The sequence below is a fragment of the Capra hircus genome, chromosome 8, assembly GCF_001704415.2.
Source record: "Capra hircus breed San Clemente chromosome 8, ASM170441v1, whole genome shotgun sequence".
NCBI lineage: Eukaryota > Metazoa > Chordata > Mammalia > Artiodactyla > Bovidae > Capra > Capra hircus.
In genome coordinates this window covers 103,911,607-103,930,849 of record NC_030815.1, presented here as the reverse complement: position 1 = coordinate 103,930,849, position 19,243 = coordinate 103,911,607, and the positions used below count along the sequence as shown (strand labels likewise).

Genomic DNA, 19,243 nt, shown 5'->3' with positions numbered 1-19,243 from the left:
ATATGTTATTTTAATTTCACAGTATATGTGAGTTTCATATCTGATGGTTCAGTATTGTTTTACTTTCAGTAACAACATGTGAGCACAGCATAAGCTGTGCGGGGGTCTCTGAACATCGTAACTCAGCCCTGGCGACCTCTTATGAGAGAGAGCTCCTCGTGAGGTTTGGAGGAAAGGTGGAGTGGGGCTAGAGGAATTCTTGGGTTTCTTTTTTTCTACTTTTTTTATTTTTAAATATTCCCCGTGAGCAAACTCTTGCAAGTCAGGGAAGATGATGTTGTCTCACCTAAAATAAAACAGAGTATAGTTCACGGGAATCATGGAAACTGTGGATGCAGGCATAGACACATCCTCATCCAGATGAGTGTGTGTGTGGAGGGGGATCATGAATGACAAGGAGGGTGAGCATCTCATCCCAGTTTGCCCTGAACTTTCCCAGTTTTAGCCTTTTGAATCCCATACCCTGGGAAACCTCTTAGGCCTTGGCCAGCCAGGCCAGCTGGTCACCTGTGATGAGGACGGTGACACCTGGACACCATGGCGTGGGGTCCACCCTTGGTCCTGTCCCAATGGGATTGAGAGCCAGTAATCAGGTTTTGGTCTGTCTATGTCACCTGATTTTTCTGGTTCCTCAGCCTAAAGATATGACATTTGGCAAGTTATGGAAGGACGTGAGAGTAAGTGGGAAAAAATAGGAGAGCAAGCAATGGGACAAATTAAATCTGGGTAGCCTGAGGCATGGGGATGTTACCTGCAACGCTCCTCTAGCTGGATTCTGTGCAACACTGTCCCGAGGGTACCATGTGCAAAGTCTTCTGACCCCTAGTTCCTCTTCCTTCTGATTTGGTGACTGGATTTTTCCAGGCTAAATCCTTTGTATAGGATAAATCCTTTGTATAGGATAAATCCTTTGTATACCAAGTGAGTGCTCAAGAGAGAGAAAAGAGTATGAGTCATCTCAGAAATCAAACCTGTTTTTCGGTAGGACCACTGAAAGCTTGTGTTAGGAGGTGTGTGCACTGTTGGCCATGCCCACTGATAGCCCAGACGGGGAGAGGTAACTGCCATGGTGTGTATATTTCCTGTATAGTGCCAGAAATTACCCGCATGGTGTCTGGGAACACGGTGGAGTATGCACTGACCAATCTCGAGCCTGCCACGGAATACACACTGAGGATCTTTGCTGAGAAAGGGCCCCAGAAGAGCTCAACCATCACCACCAAGTTCACCACAGGTACAAAGACACCAGGGGCTGGAAAAAGCCTACCCACTGCCTCTATCTTTAACAGTATCCCTCTCCATCTCTTATTTCTCAAGTCAGCTCCCTGCAATGTGATGACATCAGCAGCAACTCAATCCACCAATGCCCCCTCAATCAAGACCTTAAGAAACACACCATTTCCTTTTGAACTGAAATGACCTTGCTCTCCCCACAGACTAGGAAATGATTTTAAGAGGAGGGCTTTTTAAGTGGAAAACCAGTCCCCACTGGCCCTAAACCCAGTAGTTAATGATCCATGTTCTAGGCAGGGAAATATTTTTAAGAGAAAGATTTTAAAGGCAAATTTTCCTAGATGTCCGCTGGGTTTTTTATATACATTGAGATCTTTTTTTCAGACTGCAACAGGCAAAGGAATGGAAGCGGTGTCCACTGAGTAGGGGGAGGGCAATACCAGCATTCATCTGTCCTCTTTAGAAACAAAGGGAGGCATTCTAATTACGTTCATGGCTGTGTCTTTCTCCCCCAATTCAGCTAAAGCCAGTTGCGATCCTCTTGGGCTCAGGAAAACATGGCCCTTAGGACGAGCTGAAACACAGAGAGCATGTGTCTCTAGAGGTCACGTGGCTCAAGCTCTTCATTTACAGACGGGGAAGGCTTCACCTGAGGTCATATGGGTCAATGCTAGGGAAAGGACTTGAACTCAGGCCTCCTGGTACCCAGCCAGGGACTTTATCCCACAGCTGATGACCTGTTCTCAGTCACTCAGGCGTGTCCGACTCTTTGTGACCCCATGGACTAGCCTACCAGGCTCCTCTGCCCATGGGGATTCTCCAGGCAAGAATACTGAAGTGAGTTGCCATGCCCTCCTCCAGGGGATCTTCCCAACCCAGGAATCAAACCCAGGTCTCCCACATTGCAGGCGGATTATTTACTGTCTGAGCCACAGGGAAGCCCACACCTGCTGACTTATTTGATATTAAATGTCTTCTCTTCTCCAGACCTTGATTCTCCAAGAGACTTCACTGCTACGGAGGTTCAGTCGGAATCTGCCCTCCTCACCTGGAGACCTCCCCGGGCGTCTGTCACTGGTTACCTATTGGTGTATGAATCTGTGGATGGTACAATCAAGGTATCTTGATGTATATAAACAAATCCCTGTGACTGAATGAAACAGTTACATGACTCTCAAAGTCAGGAAGAATTATCTGAAGTCTGTCCCTCCTATGCTAGTGTGACTGGGGAGCTGGAAAGAAATTAGTAGGAACTGGACACCATGCCAGACTTTCTGAATCGTAAGTTGTAGCCTCCGGTCTCATTTTAACCAGACTCCAGTTTTGATAGCCAGCCAAGGTCAAGAACTACAGCTCACAAGACTTGAGGGCATTTTAGGAGCTAGACTCTTTATCCTTTAGTGTTTTATTGAGCAAAGGCCAAAAGCTTCTTCTGCATCTTTGCCATGTATCTCACAGATGGCATCGTTCCATTATATAATGATAGATATATCACCATGTGCATTATGACATCAACTGTTTACAGCAGTTTTTATTTATATTCTCTACCCATGAATTTTTTTCCTTATACTTTTTAACTTGAAATAACTTGAGAAAGTGAAAGAAGTTTTCTGACCTTTACCTTCTAAACATGTTATTGATGTCTTAATGTTGGTCACCATCCTTTAAATTTCCAAGATCTTTTCCTTATTTTCTGCACGTTGACCTTTTTCTAGCACATTGTTTCTATATCCTGTATCTTCTTCTCTTTGCTTCTAAGAATATATGTTCTTGGGATTTTCTTCCTCCGCCTACAGATTGTTTCCTCCAAGGTCTCTTTTCTGGTTTGCTGCTGTTTGGTTTGATTTGGGTCACCATGTTTCATGTTGGAGACTTGCCCCTAATGTCGGTTGACCTTTTTTGTATTGGAGCCAAGAATGAAATAGCTGATTGGGAGGTCTAAGAGCACAGAAAGGGCTTGTCAACTTTGGAGCTCGCTATAGAGCAATTGGGCACAGTCAGTTCAGTTCACTCATGTCTGACTCTTTGTGACCTCATGGACTGAAGCACACCAGGCTTCCCTGTCCATCACCAACTCCTGGACCCTACACAAACTCATGTCCATTGCTTCAGTGATGCCATCCAACCATCTCATCCTCTATCAATCCCTTCTCCTCCTGCCCTCAATCTCTCCCAGCATCAGGGTCTTTTCAAATGAGTCAGTTCTTCGCATCAGGTGGCCAAAGTATTAGAGTTTCAGCTTCAGCATCAGTCCTTCCAAAGAATATTCAGGACTGATTTCCTTTAGGATGGACTGGTTGGATCTCCTTGCAGGCCAAGGGACTCTCAAGAGTCTACTCCAACACCACAGTGCAAAAACATCAGTTCTTCAGCACATACCCAGAAATTTTCATGGGAGGATTCCCAAGCATCAGGACTGCAAGCTCTATTTCTCAAGCTCATCACTCTCCGTGGAGGATCCTCCACAAAACTTCACACCAGGCTGCCAAAAGCCTCATTGGAAAAGAGGCCTGGGCCCCACTGTGTGTACACCTTCAGTTCTCCTCTAGCCAGTGTGGCACCTGAGGCTCCCCTGCAGCTGGGCATGGTAGATTTGAATCCAGAGTCTCCTGTCTAGCTCAGCCTGTCCAGAGAGGAAACCTCAGCCTTTCACCTGGGCTGGGAAGGACAGTCGTCCAGACTGCTGGGGGATAGAGAGAACTGGGAATCTGTTTATTGTACAAAGTTTTAAACAAACCTTTGTTCAACCACACCCCACATTGGCCTTCAAAGGCATCTTTGCTTTTGCGTGCATTCCATTCCTGAGCTTTTGCTGGGCTCTGCAGCGTTCATCAAGCAGCCTCTGAACAACTCCATCCACTGAGGCTTCCTCTGTTCTGTCCACCACCCCACACTTCTCGCCGATCAAGATTCTGGTGACGTCACATGCCTGTTGCTGTCTCCTCTGCCACTCCCCTCATCCTGTGGGTTTATACTTTATATCTCTCCCTCTCATGTCAGTGGGTATCAGAAGCAAGTAGAAATAAACTGGTGAATTCAATATGGTTAACCAGAAGTGGACACACATCTCTGGTTACCGTCATGGCCCTTCTAGGAGTCGGTGTAACAGTAAACCAGTTCACTGCGTGAGCAGAGACAAGTCCCTTGCCTTCTCTGGCTGTCAGTGTTCACATCTGTAAAATGAGTGCGTTGTGCTCCCCAGTCTGTGAGGGCCCTTCCTGGTCAGGCATCCTGTTTGCCTGAAGCCATGAGTCTCATTTCAATCTACCCTAATTGCTTAGCAACAGACTTTGTGCAGCAGCTTAGAAAGCTGATAGGTAATTGTACCCCCAGGTAATTGAAGGAAGCCAGCTTTGTACCTTATCCTTCCATAAGGACCAGACCTGGGAGCTACACCGGGTCACTGACATCAAATGGGCTCTCACCTGGGTCTATTTCCCTGCATGTCCAATCCCCAGCTTTATCTATTTCACTCAAGAAAATCAGCCTGGTAGAGGAGGAAAGAGTCCGGGACAGGGAGTTAGGAGACAGATGCAAGCCCACCCCACCACTGACACATTAGGGAGTGAGTGCAGGTCACTTAGCTTCTCTGAAACTACTCAGCCCTCCACACCCACTACCCGCTCCCATATTGGAAAAATCAGAATAATATCATATTACTGGTGGTGAGGATGCCAGTGAACCTTCCAGGGGCCTCCACACTGACTCCTTACTGCCTAAATCTGAGCAGCTGTGTTTGCAGGTTGTAGAGAGCATTGTGTAGAGAGCCAGTGGTTTGCTAGGAATGCAGGTGGAATTCCAATGCCTGACACCAGGGTCATCTCCTAAAAGGTGATTTCCCGGGCACTAGACGTTTTGAAAAGGGGGACCTGAAAAGAACGAGGGTCTCCTGCAAAGCTGAAAGCGATCCCCTCCTCTGGGCAGCAGCACGGTGGTGCGTCACAGACTGCACGTGGAGTTGCAGTGGGCCTGAGGCCTCTCCTGGATACGTCCATTCCAGACAAGAGGCCTGCTGGGTCAGCTCACGCCATCGCCACGCCCGCATCAGGCTCTGATGATTCAGTCACGCTAGGATGGGGCCCAGGCACTGCGTGATCTTAAAGCTTCCCAGAGGGCTGTGAAAAAGAGCCATGTTAGAGACGACTGACTTAGTTGGTCTCAAAGTCTAAACCTTTGCCCTTTGTGTGATTCATCTTCCTACCAGATTAAGCTGAGATCACGGCATTCACTTTTTCAAAGAACTTTCTAGGAACCTCCATTCCTTATCATGATAAACTTCAAAGTCCATAGGTTGACACTGAAGGTCTTTTATAATCTGGTGTCTGCCCACCTCTTGTGCTTCTTCCCTCAGTAAAGTATGGTTGAGGCAGCTCATTGCCTCCTCCTATGACTTGAATTTGCTCTGCCCCTTCTGGCCCCAGGAGCTTTGCTCACAGGGCACTCTCCTCGTGTCTAAGTCCCTGACATGAGCATGGAGCCTGGCACAGAGTGGGGCTCAGTGGATTCTTGCTGAACAAAGAAATGAATGGATGGGTGAATAAAGGAATACATCATCCATACCCTGCGGATTTATGTGGCCAAAGGCTGTTTTATCCTTCTTCTGCCCTTAGGAAGTCGTTGTGGATCCAGACACCACCTCTTACAGCCTGACGGATCTGAGCCCATCCACCTACTACACAGCCAGGATTCAGGCACTGAACGGGACCCTAAGGAGCAAGACAGTCAAGACCATCTTCACCACGAGTAAGGGGCTCTGGGGGGCTGGGGGAGCGGGGGACAGCCAGGCCTTGAGATCACACTCTGTGAGACTGAACCAACCCTCCACTTCTCCTCTGACTGCTACTTTAAATGCTTCTATCACATTTTGATAAAAATCAATTACCTGCAATTACCTGAAAAGCCAGAAGAATGTGGATGTAGCAGGTTACAGGACTCGTGGTGGGAGGGAAGGAGGGCCAGCAGGGGGAACAGCTGGATTCACTCCCCATCTCCACCTGCTCTGTGTGGCGGAGGAGAGTTACTGCCATTCTGCAAGTCTGTTTCTTTATCCATATAATGGGATTAGTGATGAGCCCTTCTTCATAAGGACCTTGGGAGAATCTCTGCATTGAACTCCTAGCCCAGTGGGTAGCCATTGGTGGGTCTCCTTATAAGCTCAGTGTTCTCCTTCAGCATGTGGGCATTTACAAAGCCTGCTTATCCTCTAAAATCACAAACAGGCCTCCCATGTGGGCCAGGATTATCCTGCCCAGTTTTCTGGTAGGGAACAGAGGCCCCCAGAGACTAAATGACCCGCTCAGGGTTATACCATGAGTTAGAGTCTGGTCTGGGCTCCAGTGTTCCAGGAGCAGGGAACCACACTCAAACCCAGCCAGTGGAGAAGAGGAAGGGAGGAGGGGGGCTTTGGAGAGCCTTGAACTGGGTATACGGACTGTATCCCAGCGCAGCCTCCTGCCCTTCACACCTCACTCTGGTCACTCCACACACACCTGCTGAAGGAGGGGCGATGCTTAAGCACCTGTCTTCCAGATCTCATGGTGCAAATGTGCCCTAAAGACGCTCTCAGACCAGGCTGTGAAACAGACAAGAAAATACCTAATGAGACAACCTCAGGGGAAGGTAACATACACTGAGGAGGTCAGAACAACAACAAAAAAGAGCTGCTATGACCATCACTTCTCCAGTCTACCTGCTAATAAGCACAGTCCCAAGATCATCCGTTTCTATCCAGTGTTGAATTTTTTGCACCACGTTACCACAAATAGAAATTCCCCAGACATTCCTATGTCAGCCTTCTAAGATTCCCAGGCTCAGAGTAGTTATATGACTACTCCAGTGTCCGAAGGCAAGGAAGCAGCAAGTTCAGGACTAGAACCCTCCCTCGTCTTTGGCCTCAGAATCCTCTGAAGAGTCTGAGATGCATGCAGCCTGCCAGAGTGTCCTGACCCACAGTGAGCCATGCCCTGGATGCTAGAGACCCAGTCATTTTGGCCAACACCGGTGTGTCCATCAGGTGTCCATGAGGTGCTACCTGCATGCTCCTGATTGATCACAATCAACCTGACACACAGCCCTCAAGCAGGGCAGGGCGCCTGCCACTGGTATCATGTGGCTTCCATCAGTATAAAAGGCTGAAATGGGTCCCTTTTATCCATAACCTCTGCGCCTCGCTGCACTCCCACAAAATAGTTTTTATCCTCCCCCTTGCACACGAGAGGTGAAGCTGCTTGTCCTTAGGCATCTAGCCAACAAGCACTTAGCCTGTGACTTCAAAGCTCCTGCTCCGAGAATCACTCCTCCTTCTCATCCTGCAGCTGGAGTCCTGTACCGATTCCCCAGGGACTGCTCCCAGGCAATGCTGAATGGAGACACGACCTCTGGCGTCTACACCATTTATCTGAACAACGACAAGACCCAGAAGCAGGAAGTCTTCTGCGACATGACCTCTGACGGGGGTGGATGGATCGTGAGTATCATGGAGACAGGCTCCAGGCCTCTCAGACAGGAGGGGTGGGGGCAGAGGAGAGGCGGGGAGGTCCCCTCCATGCCCTCTGACCCTAATGTGCCTGAGGGTTTGCAAGACAGTGCCTGTCACATGGAAACACTCAGGAATTCTCTCTTAAAGTAATGGGCAAGAAGCTGAGGATAAAAAGCTGTTCCTCATTTTCTCATCATTTATCTTAGTTGATCCTCAAACAGCTCTGTGATATATAAATGGCAGTGGTCCTCGAGCCCACTAAGTTTACTGATGGACACTGGCTATCTGCCAGGCACTGCTGTGCTAGGAGTTTTCCAAGAGTGATTTCAGTGCCATTGCCATGTGAGCTAAGTAGTACTTTTTAAAATTATTGCTGTCATTCAGTCGCTGTCTGCAACCCCATGGACCACAGCACACCAGGCTTCCCTGTCCTTCACTCTTCCAGAGTTTGCATAAACTCATGTCCATTGAGTCGGTGATGCCATCCAACCATCTCATCCTCTGCTGCCCACTTCTCCTCCTGCCTTTAGTCTTTCCCAGCAGCAGGGTCTTTTCCAGTGAGTCGGCTCTTCACATCATGTGCCCAAAGTATTGGAGCTTCAGTTTCAGCATCAGTCCTTCCAATGAATATTTAATTATTAAACTTTATGTTTTAGAGAAGTTTTAGATTGGCAGCAGAATTGAGCAGGAGGTTCACTGAGTCCCCACATGTATGGCCTACCCAGACACATCACAATCACCCAAAGCTGGGTGGTGGTCTTATTCATCCCTGTTCCTCGGGGGAGAACGCTGAGACTCCGAGAGGGGAGGCGGCGTGTGTGCACTGAATTACATGCCAGATCAGTGAGGACAGAGGTGGGGTCAGGTGTCTTTCCCACAGTGAGCATTGCCTCCTCTCAGAAAGATGCCTTCTCGTTCCCTCAGTGGCTTCAGCTCACCCGGATTCACTGCTTGTGTTCATAGGTGTTCCTGAGACGCAAAAATGGACGTGAGGACTTCTATCGCAACTGGAAGGCCTACGCTGCTGGATTTGGGGACTTAAAAGAAGAGTTCTGGATTGGTAATACAGCCTGCGTGTTCATGCCCCAAATGCCCATTCGGAGCCCCTGTCGTCTGTCCTAACCCACAGCGAAACGTGGAAGAGAAACGGATTAGGAGGAAACGATAGCTCTGGTGGTCAACACAGAATACCAGATTTTCAATGGAAAAAACTTGAGATTCTCTGGGTCATTAAAAATCTGATCAGAGGAGAGCCAACAGCCTGACCCTAAGAATAAGACTAGCCTTAAGTCAACCCCTGGGCCAGTTAGAGCATTATCCTCACTGATGCCCTTCACCTGTGCTGACTGGGCCCCTCAGAGCCACACCCTCCAAGCCTCCCAGCAGCCCCACAGTGTACAAAGTTCCCATCTTGCACCTGGGAAAATAGCCCCAAAGAGATTAAGCTGCTGACCGTAGGGATCTAGCCAATAAAGACGTGAGTGGCTCTTGAATTCTCAGCCAGCACTACAGTGGCATCACCCATCCCCTACTGTGACTCACACTTTGCCATAACCTGCCTCTGGCACAGCACACCATCATACATTCCAGCATCTGAGCCTGGGAATATCTGCCCCATTGCCTTTTACAGGTAAGGAGCCTTAGAGTGGAAAAGGTACCCTCTCCACCTTATTTCCTTTGATATTCACAACACACTAGGAGACGGGCAGGGCAAAGAGGTCAACCCAATCTTAGCTGAGGCTCAGACACTGCATATGTGTCACCTGGTGTTGCAACAGCAAGGAGCCGAGCAGGTGCATCACGCAAAGCTCTTTAGTACACACGGAGCCGCCGCTCTCACGCGGTGAGGAGGAGTGAATGCCTCGGTCACTGTGCTTCTTCGATAACCCTCGCCTGTCATCCACAGGGCTGGACACTTTGAGCAAAATCACAGCCCAGGGGCAGTACGAGCTCCGGGTGGACCTGCGGGACCACGGGCAGTCGGCCTACGCTGTCTACGACAAGTTCAGCGTGGGAGACGCCCGGACGCGCTACCGGCTGAAGGTGGAGGGGTACAGCGGCACGGCAGGTGGGTATAGCGGTGCGGCAGGTGGGTACAGCGTGTGGCAGGTGGGTACAGTGGCGCGGCAGGTGGGTACAGCGCGTGGCAGGTGGGTACAGTGGCGCGGCAGGTGGGTACAGCGGCGCGGCAGGTGGGTACAGCGCGTGGCAGGTGGGTACAGCGGCGCAGCAGGTGGGTACAGCGGCGCGGCAGGTGGGTACAGCGGCGCAGCAGGTGGGTACAGCGGCGCGGCAGGTGGGTACAGCGGCGCGGCGGGTACGCACAGCCACTCACGGAGCCCACAGGGCGTCGAACACATCTCGGGCTTTCAGCTAGTTCCCCCACTCAGCAGTCCTTCCTGCATCGGCCCATCCACTTACCACAAACATTTGATAGGTGCTAATCGGGCAGAGCTACAATTGAACTCAATGGTAAAGAGGGCTACGTAGATACTTGGGAGAAGGGAACGGCGACCCACTCCAGTACTTTTGCCTGGAAACTCCCATGGATGGAGAAGCCTGGTAGGCAACAGTCCATGCGGTCAGAAAGAGTCGGATATGACTGAGTGACTTCACTTTCACTTTCCACTCATGCGTTGGCGAAGGAAATGGCACCCCACTCCCAGTGTTCTTGCCTAGACAATCCCAGGGACGGGAGGCCTGGTGGGCTGCCATCTATGGGGTCGCACTGGGTCGGACATGACTGAAGCAAATTAACAGCAGCAGCAGGTAGATACTTGGTCACCAAAACCTAGGGTAGGTTGGGAAATAGGACATTTAAGATGTATTTATAGCTACCTAAAAGTGAAAGTGAAGTCGCTCAGTCCTGTCTGACTCTTTGCGACCCCATGGACTGAAGCCCACTAGGCTCCTCCATCCATGGGATTCTCCAGGCAAGAGTACTAGAGTGGGTTGCCATTCCCTTCTCCAGGGGATCTTCCCGACCCAGGGATCAAACCCAGGTCTCCCACATTGCAGGCAGACACTTTACCCTCTGAACCACCAGGGAAGCCCTACTCCGTGTTTAGATACCAGTTTTAGACAGAGAGGCAAGCAGTGTCTTGGGAGCCTTAATACTCATGCACTCCCGTGCCTCTCTGTTTATTAGACACACATGACCCCTGGGGGATCCTGCTGGTGAGCTGACACAGTGTGTCTGGGGTGAAACGGAGACGCCCCGTTTCTGATAAGGGCCCTCATGATACCGGTGTTGGTGGCACTGCTGGTCCTCGGCCTGCACCTTGAGTGGCAAACAGTCCACTCCATTACCCAACCGGCTGAATCTTTTCTAAGGCCTTCCTGCCATACGGCCCTCCAGCCTCAGCTGGCACATCCCCGTGACCAGAGACGCTCCCTACCTTTCTCCTTCACTCTTTGACCAGTACAGAACCTAGCTCAGGTTTCGAAGATGTCTTTGACTTGAAATGATCTTTGTGTGGTTTTCTGGCACCACGTTACAAGAGAAACAAACGAGGAAACCATAGGCATTCAGGCAAATGAGGTGGCAGCCTCTTTTTGCTGATATTTCATATGCATTGTGAAAGTGTTCGTCGCTCAGTCGTGTCCAGCTCTTCGTGACACCATGGACTGTAGCCCACCAGGCCACTCCGTCCATGGAATTCTCCAGGCAAGAACACTGGAGTGGGGTGCTATTTCCTTCTCCAGGCGATCTTCCCGACCCAGGGATCAAACCTGGGTCTCCTGCATTGCAAGCAGATTCTTTACCATTTGAGCCACCAGGAAACCTCATTTCATTTGCCTTATATATTATATTATAAATGATACATATCATATATATATATCCAGGGAGATATTGCTAATATACAGGTGAGGAAACTGAGGCTCAGAGAAGTTTGGCGATTTGCCCAAGACATAACAGCTTGAGGAAGGTGGGCCCAGGGGACAAGCCTGGCTGCTCACAGGTGGTTTTGGTAACAAGGGAGATCAAGTGTAAGAGCGTGACCACCCCATGCCAAGCCCTGCCTGCTTTGGGGTGGCTCCCCATTACGTTTATGAGAACAGAGGAGACAGATGCTATGCACATTCCCAACCTCTGGGCCCTGAAAGAACACACCCATAATGGGAAAAGTCTCCAGGTATGATTTGCCAGAAGCAGGTCTCAACCTAAGGAGAGTCAGAGCTCTTTAGTGATCAGGCTGGTGGTAATGAAGAGAGACCTGGAGCATTGTTTTCATTCTTGCATCCATCAGGGAATTCTGACTTTTTCTTACCTAGCAACAAATACCTCTTTTGTTGAGATGACTTCAGGCAAGGAAGATCTTGTTACAGGGCAAACAAAGGCACCTTGGGCAAGAAGGCCGCAGGAATGCGGCCTCCACCCATCTCTCTGTATTTCCAACAGAAGTTGAGCCATAATCTGCCCCTTCATTTCAGAAGCTCACCCTTGGAACCACCTCCTCCTGTGAGTACTGAGGGCAGCCAGCCCCTCCCCAGGAGAGCATCTTGTTTCATCATATCTAGCTTCCAGCCTCTTGCTCTTGGGGGCTTCATCAGTCAACAAGGCATTCAAGTCCCTGTGGATAAAGAACCTGCCTGCAATGCAGGAGACCCAGGTCCAATCCCTAGGTTGGGAAGATCCCTATCAAGTCCCTATGATAACTTGCTCCCATATATCAGGATAGAATGCCTCAATGTCTTGAAACTTTTCTGCCCAGCATTGGCCAGGGTTGGAAGTGAGAGAACACAGAAATGGCGCTTAAATACTCCTAAAATTCAATATATTAAATTACAAGCTAGATTCCCATGTAGCACTACATGTAAACAGGCTTTTTGTCTAAGAATCAGGGAAAATTGGTCCCATCAACGCTTTGAAAAATAAATGTACAATATACAAGCTATTTAGTAATATCTAAAACCTGAAAGGTTTGTTTGTAAGTATGGCTCTGTAGGCTGAGACTTAAGGGAGACTGGCTAGCTCTGGGAAAACAGCATGAGAGAATGGTAAACTAAACTCATTAGAACTTGCTAAATATTAGATGTGTAAATGAATGAGTGAGTGAGTGTGAGTTAATGAATAAGTGTGTGTGTGCTAAGTCACTTCACCATGTCCAGCTGTAGCCCACCAGGCTCCTCTGTCCATGGGATTCTCCAGGCAAGAATACTGGAGTGGCTTGCCATTTCCTCCTTCAGCGGATCTTCCCCACCCAGGGACTGAACCTGTATCTCCAATGTCTCCTGCATTGGCAGTCAAGTCCTTTACCCCTAGCGCTCCCTAGGAATAAATAGGTAATAAATGAATACATCCCTGGAGGAGGGCATGGAAACCCACTCCTGTACTCTTGCCTGGAGAATCCCGTAGACAGAGGAGCCTGGTGGGCTGCAGTCCATGGGTCTCCAAGAGTCGGACACGACTGAGCAACTAAGCATAAATAAATACATGAAAAAAAAAGTGAAGTCTAAATACTTGCAGTTGGGGGAAAAGCACATCATTATTAAATACAGATTTCCCACCTTACTCTCTGAGTTCCTTTACATCAAGTGAATGCAGAAACAGTCATGAAAGTAACAACAATCATAGCTGTTTGCACACCACACCACCTGTTCAGCGTACACTTTCGTATCAGTTGTTCCAACAGCCCCCTGAGGTGAATCAAATCAATGTGCTATGCTAGTTCCATTCTACAGATGGGAAAACTGAGGTTCCACAAGTGGCTTGACTTGTGCAAGGACACAACTAGGGTATGAAAGAGGTGGGATTGGAGTGAGACCCTCCAAACATACCTGCAGCCCTCTTTCTACCACCTTGTGCTGCTTCTATCAGAAATGAGGCTCCCGGTGGCACTCATGTTCTATCCAGACCCCTGTTGGATCCTAATTCTGGGCCTATCGTTCGAGACCGGCCCACCCCAAGGCCCTTGGGTTGTCGCCCTGGTGCAGCCCACCAGCAGCTCCAGCTCTCAGTCGGTACGTTCTCTCTCCCAGGTGACTCCATGGCTTACCACAATGGCAGATCCTTCTCCACCTTCGACAAGGACACAGACTCAGCCATCACCAACTGTGCCCTGTCCTACAAGGGGGCTTTCTGGTACAAGAACTGCCACCGCGTCAATCTGATGGGGAGATACGGGGACAACAGCCACAGTCAGGTGAGCGCCTGCAAGGGCCCGAGCAGGGCTGAGACGGGGAGGCAGGGACCTCAGGGGCAAGACCTCAGGTGTCTTCACATCAGGGAGAAGTCCATGGCAGCCTGGGCCAGGTAAACCACAGAGACAGTGTGTATTAGCCCATGAAGATCCCGAGGAGAACCACCGGCCAAGGGGATGCCAGGCATACAAAGCTTTCGCCGGATTATCTGTGTCTGAACCCCACAAGGAAACAGACGGCAGTGGAGGCTCTTTGGGTAAAGCAGGGGTGATGCAGGCCCTGGCCTGGAGGCACCTCCAGAGCCCCAAGAACATCTTAGAATGAAGATCCCAGATTTTAAGTTCCTTCCTCTTATGAATCATAAGACTGAGGTCCAGAAAAAGGTGACTTTGCTGAGGTCATGGACCAAAGCTGGGGACAGACAGAAATCCTCCAGGCCACACCCCGCCCCTGGATTTCCCTGCACCATACGGGATGCTGTGACAGAATTTCTGCAATCATAGAGACAGATTTTTTTTTTTTTACAGTTTCTGTGGAAATGGGTAAACAAAACCAAATGCAACCATTTTTCCACACTGAGCCCTGCCTACATGAGCAGGCGTTTGAAAAGTGGACAAAGTCAAGTGGGCCCAGCTACTTAACCATGATGGCCCCTTCTCACAGCCGTCCCTGCACCACACAGGAGGGAACAGTATTCACACAGAGCCTTCCAGACTGATCCCTGGGCTGGGTCTCAGGGAGCCTCACCCAGCCTGCAACCCGGGAGGTGGTGGGTGTTCAGTCACTAGGTCATGTCTGACTCTGAGTGACCCCCCTGGACTGCAGCATGCCAGGGTCCTCTGTCCTCCACTCTCTCCTGGAGTTTGCTCAAGTTCATGTCCACTGAGCTGCTGATGCTTACTAACCATCTCATCCCCTGCTATCCCCTTCTCCTTTCATCTTCAGTCTTTCCCAGAATTAGGGTCTTTTCCAATAAGTCAGCTCTTTGCACCAGGTGGCCAAAGTATAGGAGCTTCAACTTTAACAATAATCCTTCCAGTGTAGATGCAGGGTTGATTTCCTTTAGGATGGACTGGTTTGATCTCCATGCAGTCCAAGGGACTCTCAAGAGTCTTCTCCAACACCACAGTTTGAAAGTATCAATCCTCAGCACTCAGCCTTCTTATGGTCCAACTCTCACATCCGTACCTGACTACTGCAAAACCACAGCTTTGACCTTTGTCGGCAAAGTGATGTCTCTGCTTTTTAATCCACTGTCTTGATTTGTCATAACTTTCCTTCCAAGGAACAGGTGTCTTTTAATTTCATGGCTGCAGTCACCGTCAGCAGTGATTTTAGAGACCCAAAAGATAAAATCTGCCATTGTTTCCACTATTCCCCTTTCTATTTGCCATGAAGTGATGGGACTTGATGCCATGATCTTAGCTTTTAATGTTAAGTGTTAAGCCAGCTTTTTCATTCTCCTCTTTCACTCTCATCAAGAGACTCTAGTTCCTCTTCACTTTTTGCCAGTAGAGTCAAATCATCTGCATATCTGAGGCTGCTGGTATTTCTCCCAGAAATCTGGGATTCCTTTGTAAGAAGGCAAAGGTCCGAATCACACCAAATGGCCCCAGGGATTCCGATCGGGTGTCCTAGGCAGGACGCAGCATCTCATCATCTTGCTTACTTATACTTTTGTTCTTGGGCTTTTTTTGGCAGCTGTTGGGTTGTTTTGGGGGGGTTTTGTTTTGTTTTGTTTTTACCAGCTGCATGGACAAAGGAGCCTGGCGGGCTACAGTCCACGGGGTTTCAAGAGTCAGACACGACTTAATGACTAAACAAGAACAACAGCTCTGTTATTAATGGTTTCGATAGATGTGTTTATGTTGAGTTAACTGCCTGCAAGTGATTGCTGTGACCTTAAATGCACACCTTATCTTGACAATTTCTGACACTTTTCAAAGCATTATCGCCTTCTCTCTCCCGTGTGCATCACCTTGGCTCTGTGAGGGGACCAGAACGTGGCTTTTTGTGCCTATTTTATAGAGGAGGCAAGGCTTGAAGGACACATCTGAACACCAGTCTTGTATTTTCCCCGCCCTATATGTGGCCTCAATAATGCGCCCACTCTGAGAACTACTGCCCTCCTCCATCTCCTGGCCCCTAACATCAGTATAAGACAAGGCCCTTTGGGAGGGGAAAAAAGAGCTACATGCCGGAAGGAAACTTCTTCTTCCACCCTTCCATCCAGCTTTAGAAGAAGGAGCTGAAGTAAAAGGCCGCAGAGCAGGCACAGGAGCTCAGTCCCAGCGCTGGCTCTGCTCTGGTGGCTGTGTGGCCTCCGTGAAGTCACTTGCCGTCTCTGGCTTCAGTCTCCACTGTAGCATGAGGAGGACTCACTTCCAGCTCTGAACCTCAGCTGGGGGAGAGGACGAGGGCAGAGGAAGGGAGCACAGGACCAAGCTGAGTTCATGACAAACACATCTGCCCCTAAACTGAGTCGGGTATTCCCAGACCCCATCCCCCTGTCAGTTTCAGAGGCTGTCCAGTATCAATGCATGCCAAAAAATAGCATTAAACAAAGCAGCTATATTTTCCCCCATTTCACCAGCCACTATCTTCTCTATGGACATGTTCCATCCCAGCCCTATGAACCCTGAAGAGAAGAGGGCTCAGTGCACGGAGTGGGGTGGGAGGGGGTAGGGGAGACCCCATAAGGACTTTCTGAAGCTGACCCCCGCCCTAGGACAAGGGGTCTGTGGGACTCAGCAGGCAGAGCCGACCACCTGCTGACTTTGCTGAAGAGCCAAATCCAGAATCAGGAGGCCCTGAGCCAAGCACAGTCTTTTCTTGAGGAAAATCTTTGGCCAGAGTTCGGAGGCTATGCCTCCATACTTGAGATAGGGGAGTAATATATACTGAGCACCTTTGATGGGCCCAGCACCGCGGCAGCTCCTCTGCAGACTCATTTAATCTTCACAGTATCCTTCCAAGGTTAGCATTATTAGCCCTAAAGAAGAAAAATAGTAAAACCGAGGCCCAGAACCTTTTGATAACTTGTTCAAGACGTTTCTCTCTCAAATAAGAACACAAAGATTCAACTGTATGTGTCAGGCTGCAAAACTTGTGTCCATCTGTGTTCTTTGTGCTGTACCATACCAACCGTTATTAATAAAACACGTCGTAGGAATCCTGTGAAGTATAGACACCCCCCCACCCTCCATATAGCCACCCATTCCCTAATCTCTGATCAGATCATGACCCAAATCCCTGCAGCACGTAATCCGATTGATGGCCAGTTGCATCAGCCACCACTTTATCTCAAGGTGGCAGATCAAAGTTCAGTGCAAACTCAGGTGACTTCTGCCTAAAGTTAAAAAAAAACAACAACAACTGATTCAGCCAGGTCTTTTGAAAGTTTTCATTATACAAATCAATAATCAGATCAGCAGGATACAGCCGTGAGCTTCCAAATGGTCAAGCTGAAACAGAGCTGATCTTCTTCCTTTAAATTAATTTTTATTGGCGTATAGTTGTTTTAGAACGTTGTGTTAGTTTCTACTGTACAACAAAGTGAATCAGCTACATGTGCACATGCGCCCACAGGCACACGCACGCACACACACACACACACACGCACACATGCACACACACATATATATGCTGCTGTTGTTATTTAGTTGCTAAGTCATATCTGACTCTTTGCCACCCCATGAACTGTAGCCAGCCAGGCTCCTCTGTCCATGGGATTTCCCAGGCAAGAATTCTGGAGTGGGTTGCCATCTCCTTCTCCAGGGGATCTTCCTGACCCAGGGATCAAACCCACATCTCCTGCATTGGCAGGTGGATTCTTCACTGTTGAGCCGCCAGGGAAGCCCCACGTATATATATCTCCACTCATTTTTGGATTTCCTCCCCACTTACATCATCACAGAGCATTGAGAAGAGTTCCCTGTGCTCCACAGTACTATTAACTAGATAAATAGTTACCTATCTTATACATAGTTGTCAATCATGTATATATGACAATCCCAGTCTCCCAATTCATCCTCCCCTTCCCCCTTGGGATCCATAAGTTTGAAATGGGGCTCATTTTGTCCCCCTAACTAAATAGCAATGGTCAGTGAATACCTTATCTGATGGAAACCAATCTGAAGGTCTTCTCTCCTTCACAGGGTGTTAACTGGTTCCACTGGAAGGGCCACGAGCATTCAATCCAGTTTGCTGAGATGAAGCTGAGACCCAGCAACTTCCGAAACCTCGAAGGCAGGCGCAAAAGGGCATAAGTTTCCGGGGACAACTGGGGGAGAGGAGAAGGGCCCAGAGATCGAAGATAATTTTACCAAAGCATCAATGCGAGCAGTCCGACCGTGAAGCCACACCTGGGCGTCTGGCGGGAGCTAAAGTTGACCACAGATCGTCGGGGCCTGCAGCAGCTGGCCTCCGCCACTCCACGATGACTTCCTTCACACCAAAGACCACAGTGTCCAGCAGGTTTCCATTCTGTTGTTTGATTCAGCAAAAGTCTTGCAGCGACAGCATCACAGTGATTTTCCTTCTCTCGGGCGGCTCTGGGGATGGGAGCGGGGTAGGCTGTACAGTGGTTGTTTGTCTTAGAACCAGTTGGATTTTACACAAAGCTGTATAATTAATTATCATTATTTTTGTTAGCAGTGATTCAATGTGTGTCTTGAAGCCGTCCCTTTTTTACGTTCAGAAAAGCAATGCTGTTTCAATTTTAAGGATACGATTAATATTATTAATATAATAATAATGATGATGATGATGTAAACTAAGGATTTTTAAAGAGATCTTCCTTTCCAAAACACATCTGGACAGTACCTGATTGTATTTTTTTTTTTTTTTAAATACACAAGTACTTTTAAACTTGACTGTTGGTTTTCCTTTCACTGATTGTCAAGCCTGAATTCCACCAAAGACAATGTATCTGAACAAAGTGGGAGAGGAGGGAAGGGAGAAGAAAGGACGGGTGGTGGCCAAGAAGGAGCGGAAGAAGGAAAGGGAGCCTGCGGGCTGGGAGAGAGGAGAATATTTTTGAATTTGAACAAGTTTGGAAAATGCTTGTAACTTAAGATTCAGGGACTTCCCTGGTGGTCCCGTGGCTGGGACGGCACACTTCCAGTGCAGGGAACCTGGGTGCAGTTCCTGCCCGGGGAACCAGAACCCCCATGCCTCAATTAAAAATACCATGAGCTGCAACTAAGGCCTGGAGCAGCCAAATAAATTAATATCAAAAAATAAAAGATTCAGCTTCCTGCTCAACACTTCCAAACCTAGCAGTTTATTATTTTAAAAGATACCTTTATACCCGTTTCCTAAAGTAATCTCCTAAATGCCACAGATGAGGTAGCAACTGTGATCGAGCAAGGGTGAAAGTCCCCAGAG

General features: G+C 48.8%; 1 protein-coding gene across 4 annotated transcripts in view; it reads left to right on the top strand.

Annotated features, from left to right (window-relative positions):
• Positions 1–18,729, top strand: part of TNC (tenascin C) — a 101,577-nt gene extending 82,848 nt beyond the window's left edge. For all 4 annotated transcript variants that reach the window (XM_018052679.1, XM_018052680.1, XM_018052681.1 and 1 more), the window contains 8 exons: positions 1,091–1,234; positions 2,221–2,351; positions 5,844–5,976; positions 7,548–7,699; positions 8,675–8,771; positions 9,618–9,779; positions 13,694–13,857; positions 18,013–18,729. In XM_018052679.1, coding sequence (XP_017908168.1) covers positions 1,091–1,234; positions 2,221–2,351; positions 5,844–5,976; positions 7,548–7,699; positions 8,675–8,771; positions 9,618–9,779; positions 13,694–13,857; positions 18,013–18,123 — 1,094 coding nt within the window. In that variant the 3' untranslated portion in view covers positions 18,124–18,729. The remainder of the gene's footprint in view (positions 1–1,090; positions 1,235–2,220; positions 2,352–5,843; positions 5,977–7,547; positions 7,700–8,674; positions 8,772–9,617; positions 9,780–13,693; positions 13,858–18,012) is intronic.